The following is a 27,355-nucleotide window of genomic DNA, read 5'->3' as shown; positions in this document are numbered from 1 at the left end:
ACATTCTCAGTCTCTTCTCCATGAATCACTTATTGTACTTTTTCTTCTCCTGATTGTCGATTATTGTTTTCATCTGTGGTTGCAGTTTTGGCTTGTCAGTCAAATGCAGAGTTTGGTAGACTGACACAGCTACTTCCCTATTTAAGTGTTGAAAATGAAGGATTGAACCTCTTATAAACTTTCACCAGTCGTGTAAGGATTACAACTTATAATAAATAATCCAAAACAATATTTCTAACCATTTGAACAAAATGCACAATGACACATCTATTTCATAAAAGCACTGAGCAAGATTGTGCGGTGATAACACATGGGGCTCTTATTTAGGAGGTTAGTAGTTCAAATCCCCCATTTCAGATTTAGATTTCCATGGTTTATCTATATTGCCAAAGGCAAATTCCAGCATGATTCAATTGTAAAGGACAAAACTAATTTTGTTTTCTACTCTTCCCCAATATGAAACTTCCACCATCCTTGTAAGGATTGCAACTAACGATAAATAACCCAAAACAAATATTTTTAACCGTTTGAACAAAATGCACATAAACACATTTATTTTGAAAAGCACTGAGCAAGTGATATGTTGGGCTCTTATTTAGGAGGATAATGGGTTCAAATCCCCCATTTCAGATTTAGATTTAGATTTCCATAGTTTATTTAGATTGCTAAAGGCAATTTCCAGCATGATTCAATTGTAAAGGACAAAACTAATCTTGTTCCCCATTCTTTCCCAATCTGATATCCAGCTCAATCTCTAATGACCTCATTAGCAGTAGGCCATTAAACTCCACACAGTCTTCCTTCTTTAGTGTAAGAAATCTTACATTCAAGCTTTTATATAGATAAAGCTGGAACTTTCATCACTGTGAAGTATGTATCAATGCTAAAAACAAGATTAATTGATAAGAATGTCGTTCTCTCTGTGACAGGTCATGATCTTTTCTCTTGCTCTAATACACAAATTTTGTACTTGTGAATATGTGCCTAAAACAGCAATATCTTTACATACATAGTGACACAATGACAGATTTTTCCATGCAAAATTTACAAAACTTTATATTTGAACACCTTAGCAAAACGTTTGTTGATACTTGTCATATCATAAGGGACACTAATAAATGTTAATGGCGATGTTAAGCAACATAAATGACTACCAATCAATAGTAAACCTAAAATTATAACTAGAGCTTACATATATCATGCACTGTAATGCAAATGGATTAAAAGCATAATACTCGGATGACAAAAGCTCTAAAATAAATGAGCTTCAAATTTTTTTGTCTGAATTTAGAAATGTTAAAAGCAAATTGTTTAAATAAAACCGGCTTACAGAAGGTACAATAAAAATCTTAAATAAAACTGAAATTTTTAAGACAGCTACCAGCTTTAGTAGGAAAAAATAAAAGGCATTTGTGAGACTGGAGTAGGAGCAGAGAACGGGATAGAAGCAAGCTGAGACAGGGGGACTCATGAAGGTTGAGGCCAAGAGGTTTTGGGGAATGTCTGACAGATAACCAACAAGTATTTAAGAAGAAATTAAAAGAATTTCTGAATGACAACTTCTTCTACTCCATAGAGGAATTTTTAGATATAAATTAAGAAAAAAAGAAAAAAATATTTAAAAAATAAAAAAAAAAAAAAAAAAATAAAAAATAAAGAAAAACAAAAAACACAAAAAATAAAGTTGTTATATTAACTTAAGTATGTTGTTAAATTAACCTAATTATGTCACGTATTAGAAAATTTGACTCGTTCCACATCATTACGAAATATTGTATTCATGATCCATGGAACTAGTATTAATCTAATCTAATCTAATGAAGAATATGTTGCAATGAGAGTTCTCACCAGTGTAATTCTGAAATGCTTTTCAGTAGTCACTGAAATCAAGCACACTGTGTTGCACACCATGCTCAGAAACTGGGGATCCAGATGTCTTTTGGCCACAGTTTGGCAATGGCCACTCATGCAAGCAGACCACTTGTTAGTGGTCATACTCATTCAGAAAACACATTGGATGCAGCTAAGTTGACTGTTTTTACAATTGGCCGCATCAATGATGGGTTAAAAAAAAGACTGTCAGAAAATTGGGAACAGAGGCAGAGTAGGGACAGACAAATATGTTGCATAGATTTGATGGGTGGTGGAATGTCACTGTGAGAGAGGTGAGGACAATAGTGGAAAGGTTATTTCTCATTTCTGGTCATGACAAGAAATAATCTAAACCAGGGCAGAGAATGTGATTCAGTCACTCCGGTCTGAATGGTACTGAGTCATGAGGGGTGCTCTCCTTTGTGGTTGTGGCCAGTCAGTGGGTATGATAGGTTACGGAGGAGACAAGACATAGGATAACTGTGTCTGGAAAAAGTGTGGATGGTAATTTTGACCTGTGAAGACCTCATCAAGACCCTTGGCAGATTTGAAGAAGGACTACTCGCCACAGCAGATGCAACAACCACAGGTGCCTAGGGCGTACGCAGAATGGATGGCAGCTGTCTAGTTTGATGTACTGAAGGTGTTGGGCTTCTGGAGGAATGTAAATACAATATTTTCAGCCTTGATCCAGATTATGATGGCATCACCAATGAATCACAACTGGTGAAAAGTTTCGAATTATGAGTGGAAATCTATCCTACTATTCATATCTTTATTTCATCCTGGATTTTTCATTGTTTGATTATACAAGAAAATAATTAAAACTTACTTATCAAAAAGAACATTATGCTGTGGACAAACTCCCAAACTTTTGCGGATACTGTCCATTTCATGATTAATGTCTAAACCATATATAGTTGCAGTTCCAGAAGTTGGAGGAAATAGGCCTGTGAGAATAGATCTGAAACCAAGAAAACAGTGATAACAGAAAATTCGAAAAAGTACTAAGGCTGATTTCACTACAATTAAATAAATGTATTAAAAACAAAGATTCCATGACTTACCAAAAGGGAAAGTGCTGGTAGATAGGCACAATGAAAAAAAACACACAAAATTTCAAGCTTTCGCAACCAACGGTTGCTTCGTCAGGAAAGAGGGAAGGAGAGGGAAAGATGAAAGGATGTAGGTTTTAAGGGCGAGGGTAAGGAGTCATTCCAATCCCGGGAACGGAAAGACTTACCTTAGGGGGAAAAAAGGACAAGTATACACTCGCACACACACACACACACACACACACACACACACACACACACACACACATATCCATCCACACATACACAGACACAAGCAGACATATTAAAGGCAAAGAGTTTGGGCAGAGATGTCGGTCAAGGTGGAAGTGCAGAGGCAAAGATGTTGTTGAATGACAAGTGAGGTATGAGTGGCGGCAACTTGAAATTAGCGGAGATTGAGGCCTGGTGGATAACGGGAAGAGAGGATATATTGAAGGGCAAGTTCCCATCTCCGGAGTTTGGATAGGTTGGTGTTAGTGGGAAGTATCCAGATAACCCGGACGGTGTAACACTATGCCAAGATGTGCTGGCCGTGCACCAAGGCATGTTTAGCCACAGGGTGATCCTCATTACCAACAAACACTGTCTGCCTGTGTCCATTCATGCGAATGGACAGTTTGTTGCTGGTCATTCCCACATAGAAAGCATCACAGTGTAGGCAGGTCAGTTGGTAAATCACGTGGGTGCTTTCACACGTGGCTCTGCCTTTGATCATGTACACCTTCCGGGTTACAGGACTGGAGTAGGTGGTGGTGGGAGGGTGCATGGGACAGGTTTTACACCGGGGGCGGTAACAAGGGTAGGAGCCAGAGGGTAGGGAAGGTGATTTGGGGATTTCATAGGGATGAACCAAGAGGTTACGAAGGTTAGGTGGAAGGCGGAAAGACACTCTTGGTGGAGTGGGGAGGATTTCATGAAGGATGGATCTCATTTCGGGGCAGGATTTGAGGAAGTCGTATCCCTGCTGGAGAGCCACATTCAGAGTCTGATCCAGTCCCGGGAAGTATCCTGTCACAAGTGGGGCACTTTTGGGGTTCTTCTGTGAGAGGTTCTGGTTTTGAGGGGATGAGGAAGTGGCTCTGGTTATTTGCTTCTGTACCAGGTCGGGAGGGTAGCAGTGGGATGTGAAAGCTGTTTTCAGGTTGTTGGTATAATGGTTCAGGGATTCAGGACTGGAGCAGATTTGTTTGCCATGAAGGCCTAGGCTGTAGGGAAGGGACCGTTTGATATGGAATGGGTGGCAGCTGTCATAATGGAGGTACTGTTGCTTGTTGGTGGGTTTGATGTGGACGGATGTGTGAAGCTGGCCATTGGACAGATGGAGGTCAACGTCAAGGAAAATGGCATGGGATTTGGAGTAGGACCAGGTCAATCTGATGGAACCAAAGGAGTTGAGGTTCTATTTTATTTATATCATCAATTAAATAAATGGTTACACAAATTAAAATTAAATTGTGTTATGTTTGCATTTAATTTTTTTGGTGGTTTTTAAGTTCATAGTTCCTTTGAAGACAACTTCAAACACATTCAGATCAATTATTGGCAGATTCATGGCACCCTATCCTACCAACTTATAATACAAAATAGTATAAACACAAATCTCTATATATTTCAGGCCACTGAAGATGCCTTTCAAAAATTACAGGTGTAACACATATGGCACAAAAAATTTGTTTTGTTCAGTTGTAATTAGACATATCCAAAGTAATAACTGTCAACTTAACAATACAGAGATTATTTAGTGAAATGAAACTTTGTCACACATTTCCATCTGAAATAAGAAAGATCATAATGACCCTCGAAACTAAAAGTTTGTATTGAGTTAAAGAAATATTCAATAACACACTATAAATTTATGGTTTTATAAGTTGTTATGTGCTCAGACATACGTGTAATACATTATTAGTTAAAAGTTTTATACTGTAAATATCAAAGTATGCCACTGTTAGTCTCTTTATAAAGTGACTTCACAGATGTGAGTAACCTGGCCAGTCTCACTTCTTACATTATTTCATAACATGCGTCAGAAGGTATTATATGCCTAGGTTGTCACCAACCTCTATCGCAATGGGATACTCTTTGAATCAAAGTTTGGATTTCAAAATGCATGCTCTATCACAGAACCTGTTTATACACGCAATCAGCGCATAACAAAAATTTTAAATATTAAAATATCTCTAGCTGGTATCTTCTGTGACTTACTAAAGACATTTGACTGTATCAATCACAATATTCTATTAGAACAATTAAGTTATTATGGAATACACGGTTCAGCACATGCCTAGTTTAATCCTATAACAGTAAGCAGATTGCCTTGTTACAAAATGGTATTTGAGTCATACAAACAGAGACACCAAATCACTTCATGAGAAGAAATCACAAGAAGCAGTCTGTAGAGTTCGAGCAATGGCCTGTTACTACTCTTGCTCTACTATTTTATTTGAATAAGGAGGAAAAATTAGTCCTTTTTACAGATGACACAACCCTTATCATCAAGTTGATCAAAGAAGCGACAACAGGGAATACAGCAACTTTTTTGTTACTGTCATTAATTGTTTTGCACTCAAAACTAGCTTGAAACTTTTCAAAAACACATATTATTCACATAATTTACTGTAAAAAATACTTGGCATATTATGAATGTCACACATTTCTATTCACAGAACATTCACAACTAATTATTTATTTCTAAACAGGGAAATCACTACCCAGTTTCATGACATGTGTCCCATCTTTAGGAGCATTTTACAATGTAAATTCACAAGGGTGCAGAACTAAGATTAAAATAGGTTAAAATATGTTAAAGTATTGCACCATGGTGCATGAGTGCAAGAAAATATCCTGTTCAGTTCTAGGTTGGACAGAAAGCCTTTTGCAGAGGAGGACAACAGTCCTGGCTGAGGAGTGCGCCATACATCGATCTGCATGAAGACAGATGGATGTTCTTTTAAACATAGTGCTTCACAGGTACCCACCAAACCAGTATGACACACAACCCAAACTGTGGGATTAATTCTGTTTTTTAATTATTACGATATTCTGGGAGACTGAAATTATGACAAAACTTGGGAAACCAGAAAAGATGGAACTGGAATTTGATACAGAAAAACAAGTCTATGTCGACAATGACAACACTGTCAATCCAGGATGCCAAGCATATTAATGGAAATGCTTGGGTGGCAACTCATCATTTCATTAACTACAATAACAATGGTCAGAAACCCATCGCTTGCAGCAATGGTGTCCCACCTACACCTGGCCCAAGAAACAGTTTTCAAGGCAAAATAAGGATAGTCAGCATCAGTACCATCAAGGATACCAGATGTGAAGGAATATGCCAAATCAGAGGTACTGGGCTCCTTCAAAAACAGGAACCAGCAGCAACCAAATTTTCAGGGACCACCACCAGTACAAGATGCTAATGGTAGCTGCAATAGGTCAGCAAATTATTCTAAACCAATTCCTGACTAGCCACAGCAACATTCAGAACCTATAAGAGTGGTTGAAGTCACTGAAGAATGGCCTCCCACCTCTAAGCAGTCAACAAAATAGAGGCAGAATGAGATTTTCACTCTGCAGCAGAGTGTGCGCTGATATGAAACTTCCTGGCAGATTAAAACTGTGTACCCGACCGAGACTAGAACTCAGGACCTTTGCCTTTCGCGGGCAAGTGCTCTACCATCTGAGCTACCGAAGCACGACTCACGCCCGGCCCTCACAGCCTTACTTCTGCCAGTATCTTGTCTCCTACATTCCAAACTTTACAGAAGCTCTCCTGCGAACCTTGCAGAACTAGCACTCCTGAAAGAAAGGATACTGTGGAGACATGGCTTAGCCACAGCCTGAGGGATGTTTCCAGAATGAGATTTGCACTCTGCAGCGGAGTGTGCGCTGATATGAAACTTCCTGGCAGATTAAAAAGGTTCGCAGGAGAGCTTCTGTAAAGTTTGGAAGGTAGGAGACGAGATACTGGCAGAAGTAAGGCTGTGAGGACCGAGCGTGAGTCGTGCTTCGGTAGCTCAAATGGTGGAGCACTTGCCCGCAAAAGTCAAAGGTCCCGAGTTCGAGTCTCGGTCAGGCACACAGTTTTAATCTGCCAGGAAGTTTCACCCTAGAGGCAGTCTTACCATGCTCCCAGGCATCGACTGCGGAATGGTATGGAGGCACATGTTGTAATGCAGCAATGCATGTGTTACGTTATAAGGATGGAAAGGATATAAATGATGAGGTACATGATAATCATATATTTACAGAACAGTTTGGACACCAAGTTCTTTCACCAATTATCTCTACGAAACTTCTAGGTTTCTGACATTGCCAGTGCACCACTGTATTGTGACAGAGGCTATAGGTGCCCATAAACAGAGGGCACAAGAGTAGGCTCAGGTGGAGTTAAAATTTGAGAATGGAGCCACTGAGTGCAGGTTTTTCATTGTGAAAGAGTTCTCTATTCCATGCTTACTGGGAATGAAATTCTTGTAATAAAGGATGCAAGAGCCTACCTCCAAAGTAAAACTTCCCTACAAAATTCAGGGAAAAGGAAAGTGTTAAATTTAATTTGTACTAGACCGTCTCAGGGAAGATTCTGCCAGAATCTTAAGTTAAAACTAGCAGGTGGGCAGAAAGTGACCTTGTTGACCACACATGTGACGAGCCTGTATCAACAAAAGTAAAAAGGGATTTGGCTGATATAATCAGTAAGATTTACACCAAGGTGCAAGAATCTGGGTGCCTTAGCGAGCATCAAAAGACTGAATGGTGGAGTTATTGCTGTCATTTATTCATGTTTTCTCCAGTAAATCTGGAGTGATAAGAGTTTATGCACATCACATGAATGTCACTCCCCATGATACCTTTTTTTCACACAAAACCTATTCCATTCCGTGGGCAAAAAGGGATGCAGTGACGAAGGAAACACCTAGGATGATGTCTTGTAGGTTTTATTGCAGGATTGTATGTATGATCCATGATGGGCACTTCCCTATGTGAAAGCTCATGAACTCCACGGAAATGTAACATATAGACAAATGTGTCACTTGAATTTACTGCAAGATGAAACCATCATTTAATTCCAAAACGCTGTATGCTAAAATGAAGATTGCTCATTACTCTGTTAGGTTGAACGATCATAACTACAGTAGCAGAATCTAAGCCATGTCCTAATGAGAAATACACATAGCTAGTAGATCATCTAGTGCTGTTTTTGAATGTTTCTCTATTTTGTAAACATTTATTTAGAATTTAGGTTTATTTTATTACTTAGCAGCAATAATATATGATTAGCAAATGCCTTAACTTGGGAGAAAATAAAAAAATAAAAAATATTCATTATACACAGACCTAGTACTAAACATCAGCTAGAATTGAAAATCTTCTGCCCGTAGCAAACTATTGTGTGTACACTGAAATGACCATGCGATAAATTACGCACACTGACATTCCATAGCTTATGTAGCAAGCCAGAGGAAATGATTGCTTAGATGGTAAACCATTATATTGTGTTTTTACTAATCTGCTAATGATTTCGGTAATGACTTGTCTTCTCCCTGTAATGTTGTTTCCATTATTTTCTTTGCACTAAAGTTGCATGATATCAAAAGGCAAACTGAGCCAGGGGTTGCTTTTGTAAAAGTTTGAGCTTATGAAGAAATTAGGGAATTTCTTTTATGCTTTGACCATTTGTGTGTCTCATGTTTTTTGTGATTTGCTTTTATGCAAACCACATAACGTTTGGGTCTAGAAAGCCTGGTATCATGATCCTTTCCATGATTTTATTTCTTTTGTTTAGAGTACGGGCCAAGATTTAAATGTCTGACCAGTATGTTCCACAGTTGGAAACACAGTCAATAAGTAATTGTATCCATACTTAAAAATCTATGTGAACCATATCATTATACTTCATGAAAGAAAAACACGAATAACATGAAAGTACTTTGTACATAGAGATTATCATTATCAGTGGACTGGAATGAAAGAAATGCTAGTTTTAGTGATGAATACAATGGGTGCATAAATGCATGAACCCTGTACTTTATATAAATGTGCACAGTGAAGAGGTACTGCTAAGCAGTAAGTACGGTGGAGATGAGGCATGACTTTGTTGAAAACACAAATTCCTGAGAATATGTACAACACTAGTAACACAGACACTTTTGAAAAGCAGATGTGCCACAGCTCTGTGTAGTATTCCCATCAAGAGTCCTCTGTGTAAAGTAGCAGCTGATAATATTGCGCTCTGCTACGGATCTAGTTGTAGCTGTGTTGTGTTGAGTGTGCAGACAAGTTTTAACTTCCCACTGTGCATAGGTTACATCTACCTGCCATAGAAGGACACTCTCGCGGTACACATGGTGAAGTATTCAGAGTAAATAAAAGAACACTAACCATGAACTCCAGTAGGTCCAGGAATAAATCAGAATATCTCTAGTAGAATTAGTTTGCAAAGCCAGTAAATATAAATACTAGTGCCAACATAAAACCAGTGAATAACACTAGCCCTGTAGATGCGGATCATGATCACATGAAGTAACTGGAAGCTTTGATTCACAACAATAGGCAATTTGATCAGGGGATTTAAATAATGGCAGCTTTGCACTTTCCAGCCTCTACATCACATTGATACTGCCTTCTGACTTTGTTTCATAATGACTACTGCATGCTGGTGAGGAACGCTGGCAGCATCCCGCCAGTCCAGCTGTCTGTACATGATCACCAGCTGTCTACAGAGGCTGCTGCAAATGAATTGATCACTTGATGGTGCCTATCTGACATCAACACCAGAGGACCAGCCTCCTTTCCCACACTGATCCTGATGACAAAGAGTACATGAAGAGAATGAGTTTACTTTGCTCTATATTCAGTAAAATTTTTTTGAACTGATCTGCAGTTGCATGACCACCTTAAGTCATCAAGTCTGCTTTGTATTCAGTAAAAATTTTCTAAATTCATATACTTGTCACCTGTCCATCTGAAGTCATCGAGTCTACTTTGCTTTGTGTTCAGTAAAAATTGTCTCAGCTCATCTAGTACCACTTGGACATCACAAGACATCAAGTCTACTTTGTGTTACATTCAGTCAAATACACTAGCCTCTCACTAATCTGGCCATTCCTGGCACATATGGGTGCAGGATTAGAAGAAGTGCCAGATTTTTGAGTGTCTGAAATTTATTTTATTCATTTATTTTGTTTATTATTATCATTATTATTATTATTATTTTGAAAACATAGACAATATAGTCTACTGCACTTTATTAAACTGAAGGATACAATTTAAAAGAAATAGAGGCTGTACTTTATTAAACGCAAAAATACATTAATTTTCAAAGAAAACTTAGTCCTCGAGTGTATACTGTACATAATTTATACAGTCGTATCACTCACTATGAAACATGTCCCTAATTTTTAACTGTCGCAATGATGATATGCGACAGTGGCATGCTTTATTATACAACCGCTTTACAAGCATTACATCAGTACTGCATGTATCTGGTTGTTGCATAATGTACTCCAGGAAGACCTTGGCAGCTTCAGCACCAGCAGTGTGAGAAATCTTCATGCTCTCTCCTCCTGTGTCCTCTTCTCCATCGCTTTCATCATTACTTTCTTGCACACTTTTCATTATTTCTTCATCTGTTAAAGTTCGGTCCATATCACAGTTTTCCTCATTTAGCCACTTAGTAACATCTTCATCATCAATTTCTTCTCCTCCTGGAAGGTTGTGGAACACGTCAGTGTACAAAGTAATTGATAATTCCGAATTGACTGGCTCATCACTATCACTCACTACTGGGTCCAGTTTGGCATCAATGGATGACTACAATTTTCTCCAGCTCTTCATTATGGTAGTGCTCTCCACTTTATTCAGTGCTTTAGCTGCTTGGGAAACAACATTACGTATGTTAATTGCTTTCCACGCCTTCATCATAGTCACGATAGAGTTGTTTTCAGTTTTGTTAAGCAAGGAGACGAGAATTGAATGTCAATAATGACGTTTAATTGTTTCCAAAATTCCCTGGTCCATTGGCTGAATCAGGGCTGTCACATCGGGTGGGAGAAAGAATGCTTGCATACCACTGGACTTTAGAGAAACATCAGAAGGATGACTGGGAGCATTGTCAATTACAAGGAAGCTTTTTATTTTTTAGCTCTTTTCTCACTGCTGTACAAATGTTTCATGGAACCACCAAGAGAATATTTGTCTGTCCATCCCCGCTTTCTTCTGAGTGCAGTACTGCACTGGTAGAGTATTCATGTCAGTGGATGTTGGGATTTTAAATTGTCATAAGCGGTAGTTTATGATTCCCATTTGCAGTACAATATGCCATTAATGTTATGTGCTGTTTCTGTTGCTTGTAACCATGAGTTTCCTTCTCGTTCATGGCAGCCAATGTTTTTGAAGGAAGCATCTTGTAAAAGAGTCCTGTTTTATCAGCATTATATGAGACATCAGCAGTTAAATCTTCTTCCTTTATTATCTTCCGTATCTTGCTTACAAACTCATCAGCATCCTTAATGTTAGCTGAGCAACTTTCTCCGGTGACTGTCAGCTGCTGAATGCCATGTCGTTTTTTTCCAGTTTGATAACCAGCCTTCACTTGCTGCAAGCAAGTTACTACTGCCAAGTAGTTTGTTAAATGCAGCTGCTTTTTCCTTTATCACCTTCCTTTATCACCGGGCCACTAACTGGAATTCCTTTACAGCGTTGTTGTATGAACCATCTATAAATAGCTACGTCCAGTTCTTCATCCTCACTCTTTCGCATAACCTTCCATTTTCCCAATTAACTATCCATTTGTCTTGAATACTGGTGAATAACACCTTCTTTCTTTTTGCTGTCATAAATAATTGCTCGTCCAACATCGAAGTCAACAGTAATGGCTTTTTGCAAAGGACCACGATTTAACTTATCTAAAATTTTGAGTTTCTGCTTGAGGTCTAGCGTTGTGTGTTCCCTTTTAGAAGACATGATTTTGAGCTGTAAATAAAGCTACAATATCAAATACAGTATATCAAGTGTTGTTTAACTAAGCATTGCTGCACAAGATAATTCATTGTGCACGTGTTTTTGGATGTGTGCTGGATTACAGAGAGGCCGGACTACTGAGGGCCTTATGAGCGAGATTCAAGTGTATTTCTCAATTTAACTGCCATTCCCTACTCATTTAAAGACATCAAGACTGCTTCACACTGTATATAATCAATAGTTAAATTTCATATTAACATAAGTGAGAAATTTCTCAAAGCTATTTAATCATAATACAAGGAACTATAAGCTAAATTAATAACCCCATACTTGGAGAAACAACTAAAGCTAACGAAAAATACTTTGTCCTTGATAATTACTTACTTTGATGCATAACACAGTTCAGTAAATAGCTGTTTTAAAGCACTGTTGAGAGAATCTAACAAAAAAGAAGCCGCCTTATCCTCAATCATTGCTTGCTGCAGTTTCACAATTTGACATTTCTTAAGGGGAAAAAATAAAAAAAATACTTGATACTCTACTTAACTACGTGTAATCTTGTGGACATACTATTTTTCTTTTCCTATGTGTACTTGTGTCACTGTTAAAAGGAAGACAACTATGTGCTTATGTAATGAGCTAATGAGCATAGCCTATGCTTTTACTACTGAGATTTATAGCCACCAATTTGATTTCTAATAGAATTCAATTTTATCCAGTCCCCTGATTGTTTTTAGTCAAAGGCGTGAGGTCTATACATCCAATAGAATAGCTTCAAGCCTTAGAGGGGGCGATAAAGTGTTACTTATTGGAGGAACCATATATTTTTTTTTATGTTCGTAAAGAGCCAGTCTCCAGTATGTATGTCTTTTCTTTCTTAATTCCTGTGTGTAACAATAATTGTACTCTGTGAAACCGCAGTAGAGATTTATGGATGATCAGTGATATTGAAATGTCCTATCACTGAAAAAGAATAGAGTAGGGGAAAATTATCTCTTGTTCTTTCTCTTCTGTTGGAAGTTATATTTTTAGTTTCTGGTTTTAGAGTAATTAAATATGTCATCTGTTAAGAACTATTGTAATTATTGTAAATTTACTTCCTCCCAAATGCACAATTTAATTTAAATTTACAAGTCCCCCCCCCCCCCCCCCCCCCCCCGACAGGATCATTGTAGATATTGGCAACAATCGAACTCATATTGCATTTAGTCATTAATTTGTACTTGCTCATAGTATTCATCAACCCTGAGGTCAATGGGAAGAGGGACAAACAGCATTAACAGTAAATGATACATTGGTGACAGACGTGTATAGTGTTACAGAACTTTTTAACAAACATTTTATAACTGTTACTGACAAGATGGGGTTGTCATGTTCTGTAGATGCTGCTACGGAATACTTCAAACCAGACATTTCAAGTAATTTCCATAATATGAATTTGACCCTCACTACCCTAGCAGAAATAATATCCATCATAAAATCTTTAAAATCAAAAACATCTAGTGGGTATGATGAAATATCAACAAAGAAAATTAAAGACTGTGATTCTGAATTAAGTAACATATTAAGCTGTCTGTGTAACCAGTCATTTATGAGTGGAATATTTCCTTAATGGTTGAAATTTGCTGAAATTAAGCCTCTGTTTAAGAAGGGAGATAAAGAAATAGCATCAAATTTCTGTCAAATTTCACTTTTGCGAGCATTCTCAAAAATTTTAGAAAAAGTAATGTACAATCGGCTTTATAAACATCTTATCTCAAATACCATACTGCCAAAGTTACAGTTCGATTTCTAAAGGGTTCTGATATTGAGAAGACTATCCACACTTACAGTGAAAATGTGCTTAATTCATTAGACAAAAAACTGCAGGCAACTGGTATATTTTGTGATCTGTCAAAGGCATTTGACTGTGTAAATCACAATATCCTTTTAAGTAAATTAGAATATTATTGTGTAACAGGAAATGCTGCAAAATGGTTCAAATCTTACATTTCTGGCAGGAAACAAAGGGCGTTATTAGGAAAGAGACATTTATCAAGCTATCAGGCACCATCCAACTGGGAACTAATTACATGTGGGGTCCCACAAGGTTCCATTTTAGGGGCCCTTACTTTTTCTTGTGTATATCAATGACTTTTCATCAGTAACATTACCAGAAGCCAAGTTCGTTTTACTTGCCGATGATACAAACATTGCAATAAATAGCAAATCAAGTGTAGTCTTAGAAAGGTCAGCTACTAAAATATTTGTGGACATTAATCACTGCTTCCTAGCCAATTCTTTGTCACTAAACTTTGAAAAAACACACTACATGAAGTTCAGAACTTGTAAGGGGCGTCCCACGAGTATATGCCTAAAATACGATGACAAGCAGACAGAAGAGGTGGACAGTGTTAAATTCTTGGGATTACAGCTTGATAATAAATTCAACTGGGAGGAGCACACCACAGAACTGCTGAAGCATCTTAATAAATCTCTATTTGCAATGCCAATTGTGTCAGACATAGGGGATATAAAAATGAAAAAGCTGGGATACTATGCTTACTTTCATTCCATAATGCCATATGGGATTATTTTTTGGGGTAATTCATCAAGCCAAGCTAAAGTTTCCGGGCACAAAAACGTGCAGTAAGAGTTATATGTGGTGTGAACTCAAGAACATCCTGCAGAAGCCTGTTTAAGGAACTAGGGATACTAACTACTGCTCCCAATTCCTTAATGAAATTTGCCATTAAAAATATATCACTTTTTCAAACCAACAGCTCAATTCATGGAATCAATACTAGAAATAAGAATAATCTTCACAAGGATTTAAAGTCACTTAGTCTTGTACAAGAAAGTGTGCATTATTCAGTAACACACATTTTCAATAACTTGCCAGCAGCCATAAAAAGCCTAACGACCAATGAAATTCAGTTTAAGAGAAGCCTAAAGGATTTATTGGTGGCAAACTCCTACTACTCCATTGATATATATACAGGGCTATTACAAATGATTGAAGCAATTTCATAAATTCACTGTAGCTCCATTCATTGACATATGGTCACGACACACTACAGATACGTAGAAAAACTCATAAAGTTTTGTTCGGCTGAAGCCGCACTTCAGGTTTCTGCCGCCAGAGCGCTCGAGAGCGCAGTGAGACAAAATGGCGACAGGAGCCGAGAAAGCGTATGTCGTGCTTGAAATGCACTCACATCAGTCAGTCATAACAGTGCAACGACACTTCATGACGAAGTTCAACAAAGATCCACCAACTGCTAACTCCATTCGGCGATGGTATGCGCAGTTTAAAGCTTCTGGATGCCTCTGTAAGGGGAAATCAACGGGTCGGCCTGCAGTGAGCGAAGAAACGGTTGAACGCGTGCGGGCAAGTTTCACGCGTAGCCCGCGGAAGTCGACGAATAAAGCAAGCAGGGAGCTTAAACATTCCACAGCCGACGGTTTGGAAAATCTTACGGAAAAGGCTGAAGCAGAAGCCTTACCGTTTACAATTGCTACAAGCCCTGACACCCGATGACAAAGTCAAACGCTTTGAATTTTCGGCGCGGTTGCAACAGCTCATGGAAGAGGATGCGTTCAGTGCGAAACTTGTTTTCAGTGATGAAACAACATTTTTTCTTAATGGTGAAGTGAACAGACACAATGTGCGAATCTGGGCCGTAGAGAAGCCTCACGCATTCGTGCAGCAAATTCGCAATTCACCGAAAGTTAACGTGTTTTGTGCAATCTCACAGTTTAAAGTTCACGGCCCCTTTTTCTTCTGCGAAAAAAAAGGTTACAGGACACGTGCATCTGGACACGCTGGAAAATTGGCTCATGCCACAACTGGAGACTGACAGCACCGACTTCATCTTTCAACAGGATGGTGCTCCACCGCACTTCCATCATGATGTTCGGCATTTCTTAAACAGGAGATTGGAAAACCGATGGATTGGTCGTGGGGGAGATCATGATCAGCAATTCATGTCATGGCTTCCACGCTCTCCCGACTTAACCCCATGCGATTTCTTTCTGTGGGGTTATGTGAAAGATTTAGTGTTTAAACCTCCTCTACCATGAAACGTGCCAGAACTGCGAGCTCGCATCAACGATGCTTTCGAACTCATTGATGGGGACATGCTGCGCCGAGTGTGGGAGGAACTTGATTATCGGCTTGATGTCTGCCGTATCACTAAAGGGGCACATATCGAACATTTGTGAATGCCTAAAAAAACTTTTTGAGTTTTTGTATATGTGTGCAAAGCATTGTGAAAATATCTCAAATAATAAAGTTGTTGTAGAGCTGTGAAATCGCTTCAATCATTTGTAATAACCCTGTATATATATATATATATATATATATATATATATATGTCTAAAAAGAAAGATGATGAAACTTACCAAACAAAAGCGCTGGCAGGTCGATAGACACACAAACAAATACAAACATACACACAAAATTCAAGCTTTCGCAACAAACGGTTGCTTCATCAGGAAAGAGGGAAAGACGAAAGGATGTGGGTTTTAAGGGAGAGGGTAAGGAGTCATTCCAATCCCGGAAGCGGAAAGACTTACCTTAGGGGGAAAAAAGGACAGGTATACACTCGCGCGCGCGTGCGCGCGCACACACACACACACACACACACACACACACACACACACACACACATCCATCTGCACATACACAAACACAAGCAGACATTTGTAAAGGCAAAGAGTTTGGGCGGATGGATATGTGTGTGTGTGCGCGACTGTATAGCTGTCCTTTTTTCCCCCTAAGGTAAGTCTTTCCGCTCCCGGGATTGGAATGACTCCTTACCCTCTCCCTTAAAACCCACATCCTTTCGTCTTTCCCTCTCCTTCCCTCTTTCCTGATGAAGCAACCATTGGTTGCGAAAGCTTGAATTTTGTGTGTATGTTTGTGTGTCTATCGACCTGCCAGCGCTTTTGTTTGGTAAGTCTCTCTCTCTCTCTCCCTCCCTCTCTCTCTCTCTCTCTCTATATATATATATATATATATATATATATATATATACAAAGATGAGGTGACTTACCGAACAAAAGCGCTGGCAGGTCGATAGACACACAAACAAACACAAACATACACACAAAATTCAAGCTTTCGCAACAAACTGTTGCCTCATCAGGAAAGAGGGAAGGAGAGGGGAAGACGAAAGGATGTGGGTTTTAAGGGAGAGGGTAAGGAGTCATTCCAATCCCGGGAGCGGAAAGACTTACCTTAGGGGGAAAAAAGGACAGGTATGCACTCGCACACACGCACATATCCATCCACACATACAGACACAAGCAGACATATTTCCCCCTAAGGTAAGTCTTTCCGCTCCCGGGATTGGAATGACTCCTTACCCTCTCCCTTAAAACCCACTTCCTTTCGTCTTCCCCTCTCCTTCCCTCTTTCCTGATGAGGCAACAGTTTGTTGCGAAAGCTTGAATTTTGTGTGTATGTTTGTGTTTGTTTGTGTGTCTATCGACCTGCCAGCGCTTTTGTTCGGTAAGTCACCTCATCTTTGTTTTTATATATAATTTTTCCCACGTGGAATGTTTCCTTCCATTATATATATATATATATATATATATATATGATGTGACTTACCAAACGAAAGCGCTGGCACGTCGATAGACACACAAACAAACACAAACATACACATCGACGTGTCTATCAACGTGCCAGCGCTTTCGTTATATATATCTTGGGGCGGTTAGTAGACCCGCAACCGAGCGCCTCCCCAGGTGGCGGACAGGGGAATGCCTCCTAGATATAGGTGGTACCGAGGAAATGAAATACTCGGGGCGGACCAAAACTACTAGTAGCGTCTGTTCCCACAGTGGGCGGCTACATTAGGCGTCTGCTCCACATGTCAGTAGCGGCCTCAACCAACCTCCTGATCTGGAAAGTCAGGTTGTAGTCGGCAGCATGCCACACATCCAACTACTAAACATCATGATGGTACAACGAGAAAAATCTCATTACCCCGGGCCCCAGACTGGGATCGTCGTGAGCATCGGATTCCGGGGGCTCACGGACATCATGAGAAGAATCGGAGCTTCTCAAACTCCCTCAGGACCAAACGCAAACACTACATCGGCACACTCAACGTGAACACACTGATGAAGACAGGAAAGATGAAACAACTGACAGATACTCTCGAAAAATTTCAAATCAAAATATGTGCACTGCAAGAAACACGATTCACAGACGAAGACCATTTCAACACGGAGAATTTCAGAATATACAAAGGAAAACCATCAATACAACTGAAAAACCTAAGGCTTTTTGGCACAGGATTTGCAGTACATAGGTCCATCACGGACAGCATAATCGACTTTTCGTCACCAAACGAAAGAATCAGCACCATCACAGTGAAATCAGCCAATAAATGCTACACAATAATCAACGCACATGCACCGACTAATGACTACAACAGGAAAAACCCGGACGAAATTGATGACTTCTGGACGACAATGGAAGAAACTATCAGAAAAATTCCTGCACATAAGAGTCAAAATAATATTGGGAGACTTCAACGCTAAACTCGGAAAAGAAAAGATATACAGACATATCACAGGAAAACATACTCCACACAAGGACACCAACAAAAACGGAAAACATCTGATAGACTTTTGCAAAAGCCACGACCTCGCCATTATGTCAACAAAATTCAAGAAACCAACACGAAAACTTACCACATGGAAATTCCCCAGCGGAAAGCAAGAACTACAAATCGACCACGTAATAGTCCAGAAAGACTCACAAAAAGAAATTTTGAACATAGACACCCGTAAAGGCTACTTCGACTCAGACCACCAATTACTACAGATCAGGATTCGTCTTTTGCCCGAGAAAAAGCTCCAGAAGAACAAAATTGTTAGACCAGATCCAGAATACGTTACTTTAAACCAGACACAAATATTACACAAAATTAAAATGGAGAAAACGACAGACTGGACACAACTTTCACGAAGAATCCGAGAGGCCATGAAACTAGCACAAGCACCATGCACACGGAAACACCGTTGGTGGAACCACACATGTGACCAAGCTATTGACCAACGAATCAGTGCATGGAAAAAATTTAGTAGCCATAAATCCCAAGAGAATTGGATGAACTTCTTGAAAACACAGAAGCAATCAAGCAAAATCATTCGCAGTGAAAAACGACAGTATGACAAACGGCGACTGACAGAGATCAAATCGGACTTCATGAAGAACAATACAAGAAACTTCTACAGAACGTTCAGAGAAAATATGACTGGATATCAACCACCCAACTTGTGCTTCAGAAGACCGGATGGAACCCTAGAAACCAATACCAAAAACAATTGTGACATTCTGGCAAAGTACTTTGAAAACCTGCTCAACACGTACCCCCCTATGGAAGAAATGATGACAGAAATGAGCACATACAATCCAGATAGTGAACCTCCAACTCTAGAAGAAGTTAAAGAAATAATCAAGTCACTCGAGAATCGTAGAGCACCAGGAGAAGATGGCATCATCGCGGAAATGTGGAAGTTACAAGACCCAGAACTCACCAAAGACATCCACAGGATCTTGGAAGACATCTGAAAGACCATGAAAATTCCTGACGACTGGAAAACTGCCCTGATACACCCACTACACAAAAAAGGTGACAAGACTGACCCGAACAACTACAGAGGAATATCCCTACTACCGGTCACACACAAGATCCTCTCTAAAGCTTAACTGAACAGACTAGAATGCCAGACCGACCACTTGATTGGGGAATACCAAGCAGGCTTCCGTAAAGGGCGGTCTTGTGCGGAACAAATTTGGAACCTGAAAATGATTTTACAACACAAACAGAACCTGATTGTTACCTTTGTTGACTTCAAAAAGGCGTACGACTCTATCGACCGGAAAACTCTCTTCAAAATTCTAGCAGAATACAAAGTAGACAACAAAACACGGGCTATCATAGAGCAAACTTTAACCAACACGACCTCCAAAGTAAAGTTCGGTGGGGAACTATCAGAGCCCTTTGAAATTCGCACAGGTGTCCGACAAGGCGATGGCCTCTCACCTCTCCTTTTCAATCTGGTGTTAGATAAGGTCATAAAAGAAAGGGAAACATCACAACAGGGGATAACCTTAGGAAACCTACAGATTAAATGCCTGGCTTTTGCAGATGATTTGGCGATTGTCACGAAAGGTATGAAGGAAACAAAAGACGCTATTGAAAAACTGCACGAAATCACTTCCAAAACTGGACTACAGATCTCTTACGAAAAGACACAGTTTATGAGCACAAAGAAACTCTCATCTCTGAACACAAAGTATGGCACAATTTACAAAATGGCAAACTTCAAATACCTCGGTGAAACACTACAAATGAGTGGACATAACAGAGACTCAAACGAAGAAAGAAAGACTAAACTGGACAAGGCATACAAAGTAGTGTGGAATCATTACAACAATAAGTCTATCTCACAAAAAGCCAAATTACGCCATTACGACATGGTGGTGCTCCCAGAGGCACTATATGCAGCAGAGACCACACTAATCCTAGGGAATACACGTATCAGACAATTAGAAAAAGTAGAAGGGCAAACACTTAGGAAAATATTTGGCGCAACTAACAACAATGGAATATGGATCAAGAAACCTACAGAGGAACTGTACAAACATACGGAGACAATCACAGAAAAGATTAGAAAACGCAGACTACAATTCTATGGACACCTATACAGAATGCCATCACACAGGCTGACCAAACAGATCTTTGACTGGGTAACCACTAGAAATAACAAATGGGTGGCAGAGGTAGAAAACGACATGAACCAACTCAACATAACAGCAGATACAATAAACGACAGAATAAAATTCAGAAATATCATTAAGAAAAGTAAACTACATGACATACAATGTGACAAACGAACAGGCATAAAATGGACCGAAGAACGCAAGCAAGATCACAGCCAGAAGATGAAAGAAATATGGGCAACCAAAAAGGCAATCAAGATGAAGCCGAAGACACAAAGCTGGAACCACTGCAGCACCACTTTCGGCGAAGAGCCTAGCATCAGCCAAAGCAGATGTAGCAGAGTCAAAGGCTGATGACTGTGCAACAATTCTGCCATACTCTTATCACCAACAGTGGTGAACCATGAAGAACTAGGAACCACTCACGAGCTACTTCTGGTGTCACATCCAAAACATGTTTTTTTTACAAAAATCTTCAAATTCCTGAGATGTGAACTGGAAGCACTATCAACAACTAAAGTATATGAAAGAACTTCCATTGCAAAGATGTTTGACAAACAGGAAATTGTTGCTTCTGTATAAGTAGACAGACAATAAGCCACATACAGAAACCTAGAATACCCATCAATTACAAATAACCAGAAGAAATTCAAAAAGGTCCCACAAAATCTATATGAATTCATTCCCAAGGTTGCTGTGGATCTGGCCTTGGTGGCAAAGAAGCATGGGGAGTCACCTGATGGCTGGCACACAGTGGGCAAGCTGCAGCAACTCGCACTATTTCCTCATCAATGCCTGGCCAAAAAACATGTCTGCATGCTAACATTTTTGTACCTGAGACACTCCAGTGGCCCATGCGTAATAAACGCATAACCTCACACACAAGGGCGGACAGGCTACAACCAGAGGAGCAGTATCCTCTGTAGCTAACAGCAGCACTCTGTCCCAAACAAAAAGTTTAATTTGTTTCACAGGCCTGTCTTTATCACCAAGACTTTTACACTTCACTATTACCGGTTTTGGCTACTGCCTGATGTATGTATCAACATCAAATTATACACCTAGGTACATAGTAAGTGCTTACTATGTAACTACATGTATAATTTGACCTTGATACCTACATCAGAATATTTTATGATCTGAAGATGGCAGTAGCCAAAACAGGTAAAAATTTGTGTGACCAACACAGACCCATAAAATAAAACACAACAATATGATCATGGACTCATTTTTGGACATCATGTCTTCAATTGATAGATTATTCTGTAATGCAAAGGGTTAGAAACATGGTCTGGGGGTTTATCTGGCCAGCTGTTTTTCACAAAAGAAACAACTTCACTTAAAACAGAATCTGTGGCTACAATTTTAGTGCTAGTAACAGGAAAACCATCAACAACATTCTGGGCATCCATGTCTAAATGAAAACATAATACTTTCTCTTTATCAAACTATGGATCCAGACCAATTGGCAATTGCAAAAAGGTGTTAGCATTTGCATGTTGCGTCGTGTCATAGATTGGAAATGTATCTCATAATTGTATTGTGACAGGAAAAGCCTACCGCTGTAAGTGATGTGTGACTTTGTTCAGCAAAGAATGCTAATGGGCTAAAAAGAGACACCAGTAGTTCATGGTAAGTGATAAGGTGAAACTTAGAAAAGCATGAAAATTTTTCAGAGCATACAAGGTCACCAACACTTCTTTCTTGATCTGAGTATAACATTGTTACGCTGCTTTTAAGGATTTAGAGGCATATATTTATGAACATTGATAGCACCAAGGCCAAACTGAGTTGTATCTGTCACTAATACAAGGTGCTGCCCTGGGGGAAAAATAAGCAAACAAGAAGTGTAGATTTCAACTTGAATGCCCAGTCACACGTCAGGGACAAGTAGAAAGGAGCATCTTTACCTAATAACAGCATGAAATGGTTGTGCGGCAGTAGCAGCGTCCAGTATTAATTTGTGGTAGTATGCAATCTTGCCTAAAATGTCTGTAATTCCTGAAAGGACATGGGGTGTGACAATGCAGAAATAGCCTTACTATGCTGGTGCAATGGTTTAAAGCCAGCACATGACACTTCAAAACCCAAATAAATACTGGATGGTTGAAAAAACTGTCTTGTCCAAATTGCTCTTTAACCATGAAGAACGCAAAATAGAAAACAGAGCATGAAGGTTCTGCAAATGTTACTCTTTAGAGGCATCTGAGACTACTATGTCCTCTAAATAGTTGATGCAGCCTGGATCTGATGCTATAAGTTGCTCTAAAAAGAGCTGAAAAATAGCTTGTGTGCTTGCCACACCACAAGAAAAATGCTGGTATTGATAAAGTCCAAATGGGGTATTGATAACTAGAAGGCATTTTGATTCCTCGTTGAGCAGAAGCTGTAAATATGCCTCTGCCAAGCCAATCTTTGAAAAACAATGTGTGCGTCCCCCCCCCCCCCCCCCCATAATTTTGATAACAACTCGTCAGGACACAGCAAAGGATAGGTATCAATGACTGGCTATGTATTAACAGATTTTTAAAAATCACTGCAGAGGCGTAGTCTGCCAGTAGGTTTTTTGACTATCACCAGTCATGGTGACCATTCAATGGAACAAAGAGGTCAAATAACATCAAAGGACTGTACTTTCCCTTCCTTGCTTCAAACTGGTATTTCACCAGAGTTCTTGATATTAATACAGCTGCTCCTCTTTACATTTTCAATTTTCCTACTCATGATTACTACCTTATATAACACAATGTACTTTTTAATGTCAATAGCTTTGCATTTTATGTTTATGCTATTGTAGCACAAGTACAAGGGTTGACTGAAAAGTAATGCCACCACCTTTGTAACTCTTCAACAGTTGGCAGCATTGGTATGCAGCAGGTACTGGCTTATTCCATTGCCTCTTCTCTACAGCTCCAGTTGGCAGGAAGCCATAACATCGAATGGTTGTGTTGTTACGGTGGAAAGGTATGGAACCCTGCACAGAAGGTAGGTCCATGCAATTTAAGCAAATATTCAGTCATTGAATTCTTGACAGCAGAAGGTGTCACCCCAAAGGAGATTCATCAGAGAATGAAAGCAGTTTATGGTGATTGTGTTGATGTGAGTACTGTATGTCATTGGCAAGAAAGTTTAAAGATTTTAAGGCGGGAACCTCTGAGCCGCATGACAAACAAAGAGTTGGATGTCCTGTGACAGCAACCACTGAGTTTCACAAGCAGGATGATCATTGTACCACTCAGAGAGAAATTGCAAGCACAATTGGCAATTTCACAAGATCATGTGGGTCACATTATTGCTTTGCTTGGCTATCGAAAGATCTGTGCACGATGGGTACCCCAGATGCTGACTCCTGAAATGAAAGCGCATTACAAGAATGAAGGTGACACCTTTCTCCATTCAATTGTGACAAGACGAAATGTGGGTACAACATTATGACCGAGAGACAAAACGTCAGTCTATGGAATATCGACACAAAGACTCACCCCAGAAAAAGAAATTCAAGACACATCCCTCATCTGGAAAAATCATGGCCACAGTGTTCTGGGACACAGATGGTGTTATCCATGTTGATTTCCTTGATTGTGGAACAACAATAAATTCAGATTGTTACATCACAACACTTTGAACTATGAAATAACGGCTAACAGGGTTTGAAAGGAAAAGGGAAATGTTTTCCTGCAGCATGACAATGCCAAACCACACACTTCATGTGCCACCACAGCGGAACTTCAGAGACTGAATCTCACCACTGTACGGCATCCTCCATACAGTCCAGACTTAGCACCGTCTGACTTCCATCTGTTCCTGGTAATGAAAGACAATCTGCGGGGACACCTTATGCTTCTGATGAAGATGTTGAGAGAACTGTGAGACTGTGGTTGTGGAAACAGAGTGTCGACTTCTTCCATGACAGCTTAAGAAAACTTGTTCATTGTTGGAAAAAATGTATCCATTTGGCTGGTGATTATGTGGAAAAGTGAATATTGGTAATTAAAGATCACATTCTAAGGATTATTTCTGTGTTTGATTTATTAAAATATTCCCATCCAACCCAATTAATGAAGGTGGAGGCTTACTTTTCATTCAACCTTCGTATTACCCGAACAATGATTAGTAAATTGTAGAGGATAGACACAAAAGGGGGAAAAAGGGGGAAAAAAACATTATAAGAAATAATCTTGGTTGCCTTTGAATGTATGTACTTTTTCTGGCAATGCACATTGCCTGCTAATAGTTTGTATCACTACAGCTATGTTTATTATTCATTGTTAAAAAGCAAACTAATGGCCTCACAACTTATTTTAGATAAAATCTCAAACAAATTCAATGATAAGTTACCATAAATTGAAAGTTGTCAAAAATACACACTGAAAGAGAGAGCAGAAATATGGAACATCTGCATTATGAAATGTACTTATGGAAATGTATCAATCAGAAAAATTTACAAAAGAAATTATAGTGAAAAGAAAGTAAATTTAACTTCAAATTTTCCTGCATTCCCAGCTGCTTTCTTGCATTCTGCCATGTTTTAAATTGGACTACCGACCTACTGATAGTTGAACATTTTTATCACAATTGGACAAAGAATGTTGGGTCATCTATTGGTTATAGTTTGAAATAAATTATGAAATAAATATGTTTCCCTGAAGAAGTGGCTATAACACAACAGAACTAATTGGATCACAAATAATTATTTATCATACAACTGAAGCAGTCTTTTTCATAAGGGTTCAAATTTTACTCCTGAAGGAAACAAATTAATTAGGTATTATGGCAAATTAATATGAAAATGTAACACAAAACTGATGACAAAAGCGACAAAAATGACTCACATGGTTGTAGTCTTCCCAGCACCATTATGACCCAAGAATGAAGTAATCTGGTCTTCATAAAAATTTAATGTCAAATTGTTTATTGCAACTTTTCCATTGCTGTAAACTTTTGTCAAGTTGTGAACAGAAATTCCTTGTCTGAGATGTAATGGATCAGGTTCAAAGTTATCACCTGCAACAAAAAAAGTGTTTCTGTCATTTATTTGAAAATTTATATTATTAAATATGTAAAAATGTGTAAAAACAGTAAAAAGAAAACGAAAGACAATATCTGAAAATAAGATTCTTAATGTTGTCTACAGAAATAGGGACACAAACACTACATGGAAGTTGTAGAATGGCCATCAATTGAATGACAGTGCCTAGTGTTACTGAGGCAAGCTGGCCCATAACTGTATTGGGTGGAGTTGACATTTAAGCTCACCCCACGCATGTTCTATCAGGTATCTAAAAGATATCGGGATCTTCCTGAACATAGGAGTACCGCCAAACTACGCACCCACTTTATAGACACATATGTCACATTTGGACAGGCTTTGTTCTGTTGAAAAATGGCACCTCATTACTGTCACATGAGGATCCTGGATGCCTGTGACATATTATGGTGCTGTCAGATTCCCTCAATCACTGCCAGCCATGGCCCGAAGTCATACCCAATGACTCTCCATTCTATCATGCCAAGAGTAACACTGTGTCTCTCCAAAATAAGGGAAGAAATAAACAAATAAGCTTCTATTACCACTTCAAGACTTCGACAAACTGAGAAAGTGAACAGATTTTCATGAGAAACAAACGTCAATAAAACTTTAGTTATTTAGTTTGCTTGTATGATGTCACAGTCACTTGCATCCAGATATACAGCTTGTGGCTGCATATGGAATGGTTATGTCATTTGCTGAAAATTTCAGATATTTTCCCTGCACTACAATTTGGCAGACTTATACCATATCTTGATTTACAAATGTGTGAAACAGATTTTTTGTGCTGTGAGCAGTGTTATGACGGGAAACTCAAAATTATTTGGCTTGGTCATTATTGTGTGAATTATAAAGTATTATTATAATAGAAGGAAACATTCCACGTGGGAAAAATTATATATAAAAACAAAGATGAGGTGACTTACCGAACGAAAGCGCTGGCAGGTCGATAGACACACAAACAAACACAAACATACACACAAAATTCAAGCTTTCGCAACAAACTGTTGCCTCATCAGGAAAGAGGGAAGGAGAGGGGAAGACGAAAGGAAGTGGGTTTTAAGGGAGAGGGTAAGGAGTCATTCCAATCCCGGGAGCGGAAAGACTTAACTTAGGGGGAAAAAAGGACGGGTATACACTCGCGCGCGCCCACACACACACACACACACACACACACACACACACACACACACACACACACACAAATATATATATATATACAAAGATGAGGTGACTTACCGAACAAAAGCGCTGGCAGGTCGATAGACACACAAACAAACACAAACATACACACAAAATTCAAGCTTTCGCAACAAACTGTTGCCTCATCAGGAAAGAGGGAAGGAGAGGGGAAGACGAAAGGATGTGGGTTTTAAGGGAGAGGGTAAGGAGTCATTCCAATCCCGGGAGCGGAAAGACTTACCTTAGGGGGAAAAAAGGACAGGTATGCACTCGCACACACGCACATATCCATCCACACATACAGACACAAGCAGACATATTTCCCCCTAAGGTAAGTCTTTCCGCTCCCGGGATTGGAATGACTCCTTACCCTCTCCCTTAAAACCCACTTCCTTTCGTCTTCCCCTCTCCTTCCCTCTTTCCTGATGAGGCAACAGTTTGTTGCGAAAGCTTGAATTTTGTGTGTATGTTTGTGTTTGTTTGTGTGTCTATCGACCTGCCAGCGCT

At 39.3% G+C, this 27,355-nt stretch overlaps 1 protein-coding gene across 3 annotated transcripts in view; it reads right to left on the bottom strand.

Annotated features, from left to right (window-relative positions):
• The window catches only part of LOC124777985 (ATP-binding cassette sub-family A member 7-like), a 594,849-nt gene that overhangs the window by 339,662 nt on the left and 227,832 nt on the right, over positions 1–27,355 (bottom strand). For all 3 annotated transcript variants that reach the window (XR_007015818.1, XR_007015819.1, XM_047253552.1), the window contains exons 20-21: positions 25,470–25,641; positions 2,705–2,836 (exon numbers count right to left, since the gene is read on the bottom strand). Coding sequence is in view for 1 of the 3 variants with exons in the window: in XM_047253552.1 (XP_047109508.1) it covers positions 2,705–2,836; positions 25,470–25,641 (304 nt within the window). In the remaining 2 variants the exon portion in view is untranslated. The remainder of the gene's footprint in view (positions 1–2,704; positions 2,837–25,469; positions 25,642–27,355) is intronic.

Source organism: Schistocerca piceifrons, chromosome 2 (assembly GCF_021461385.2).
Source record: "Schistocerca piceifrons isolate TAMUIC-IGC-003096 chromosome 2, iqSchPice1.1, whole genome shotgun sequence".
NCBI lineage: Eukaryota > Metazoa > Arthropoda > Insecta > Orthoptera > Acrididae > Schistocerca > Schistocerca piceifrons.
The sequence above is the reverse complement of the archived record's forward strand: the minus strand, read 5'-3'. Positions and strand labels throughout refer to the sequence as shown.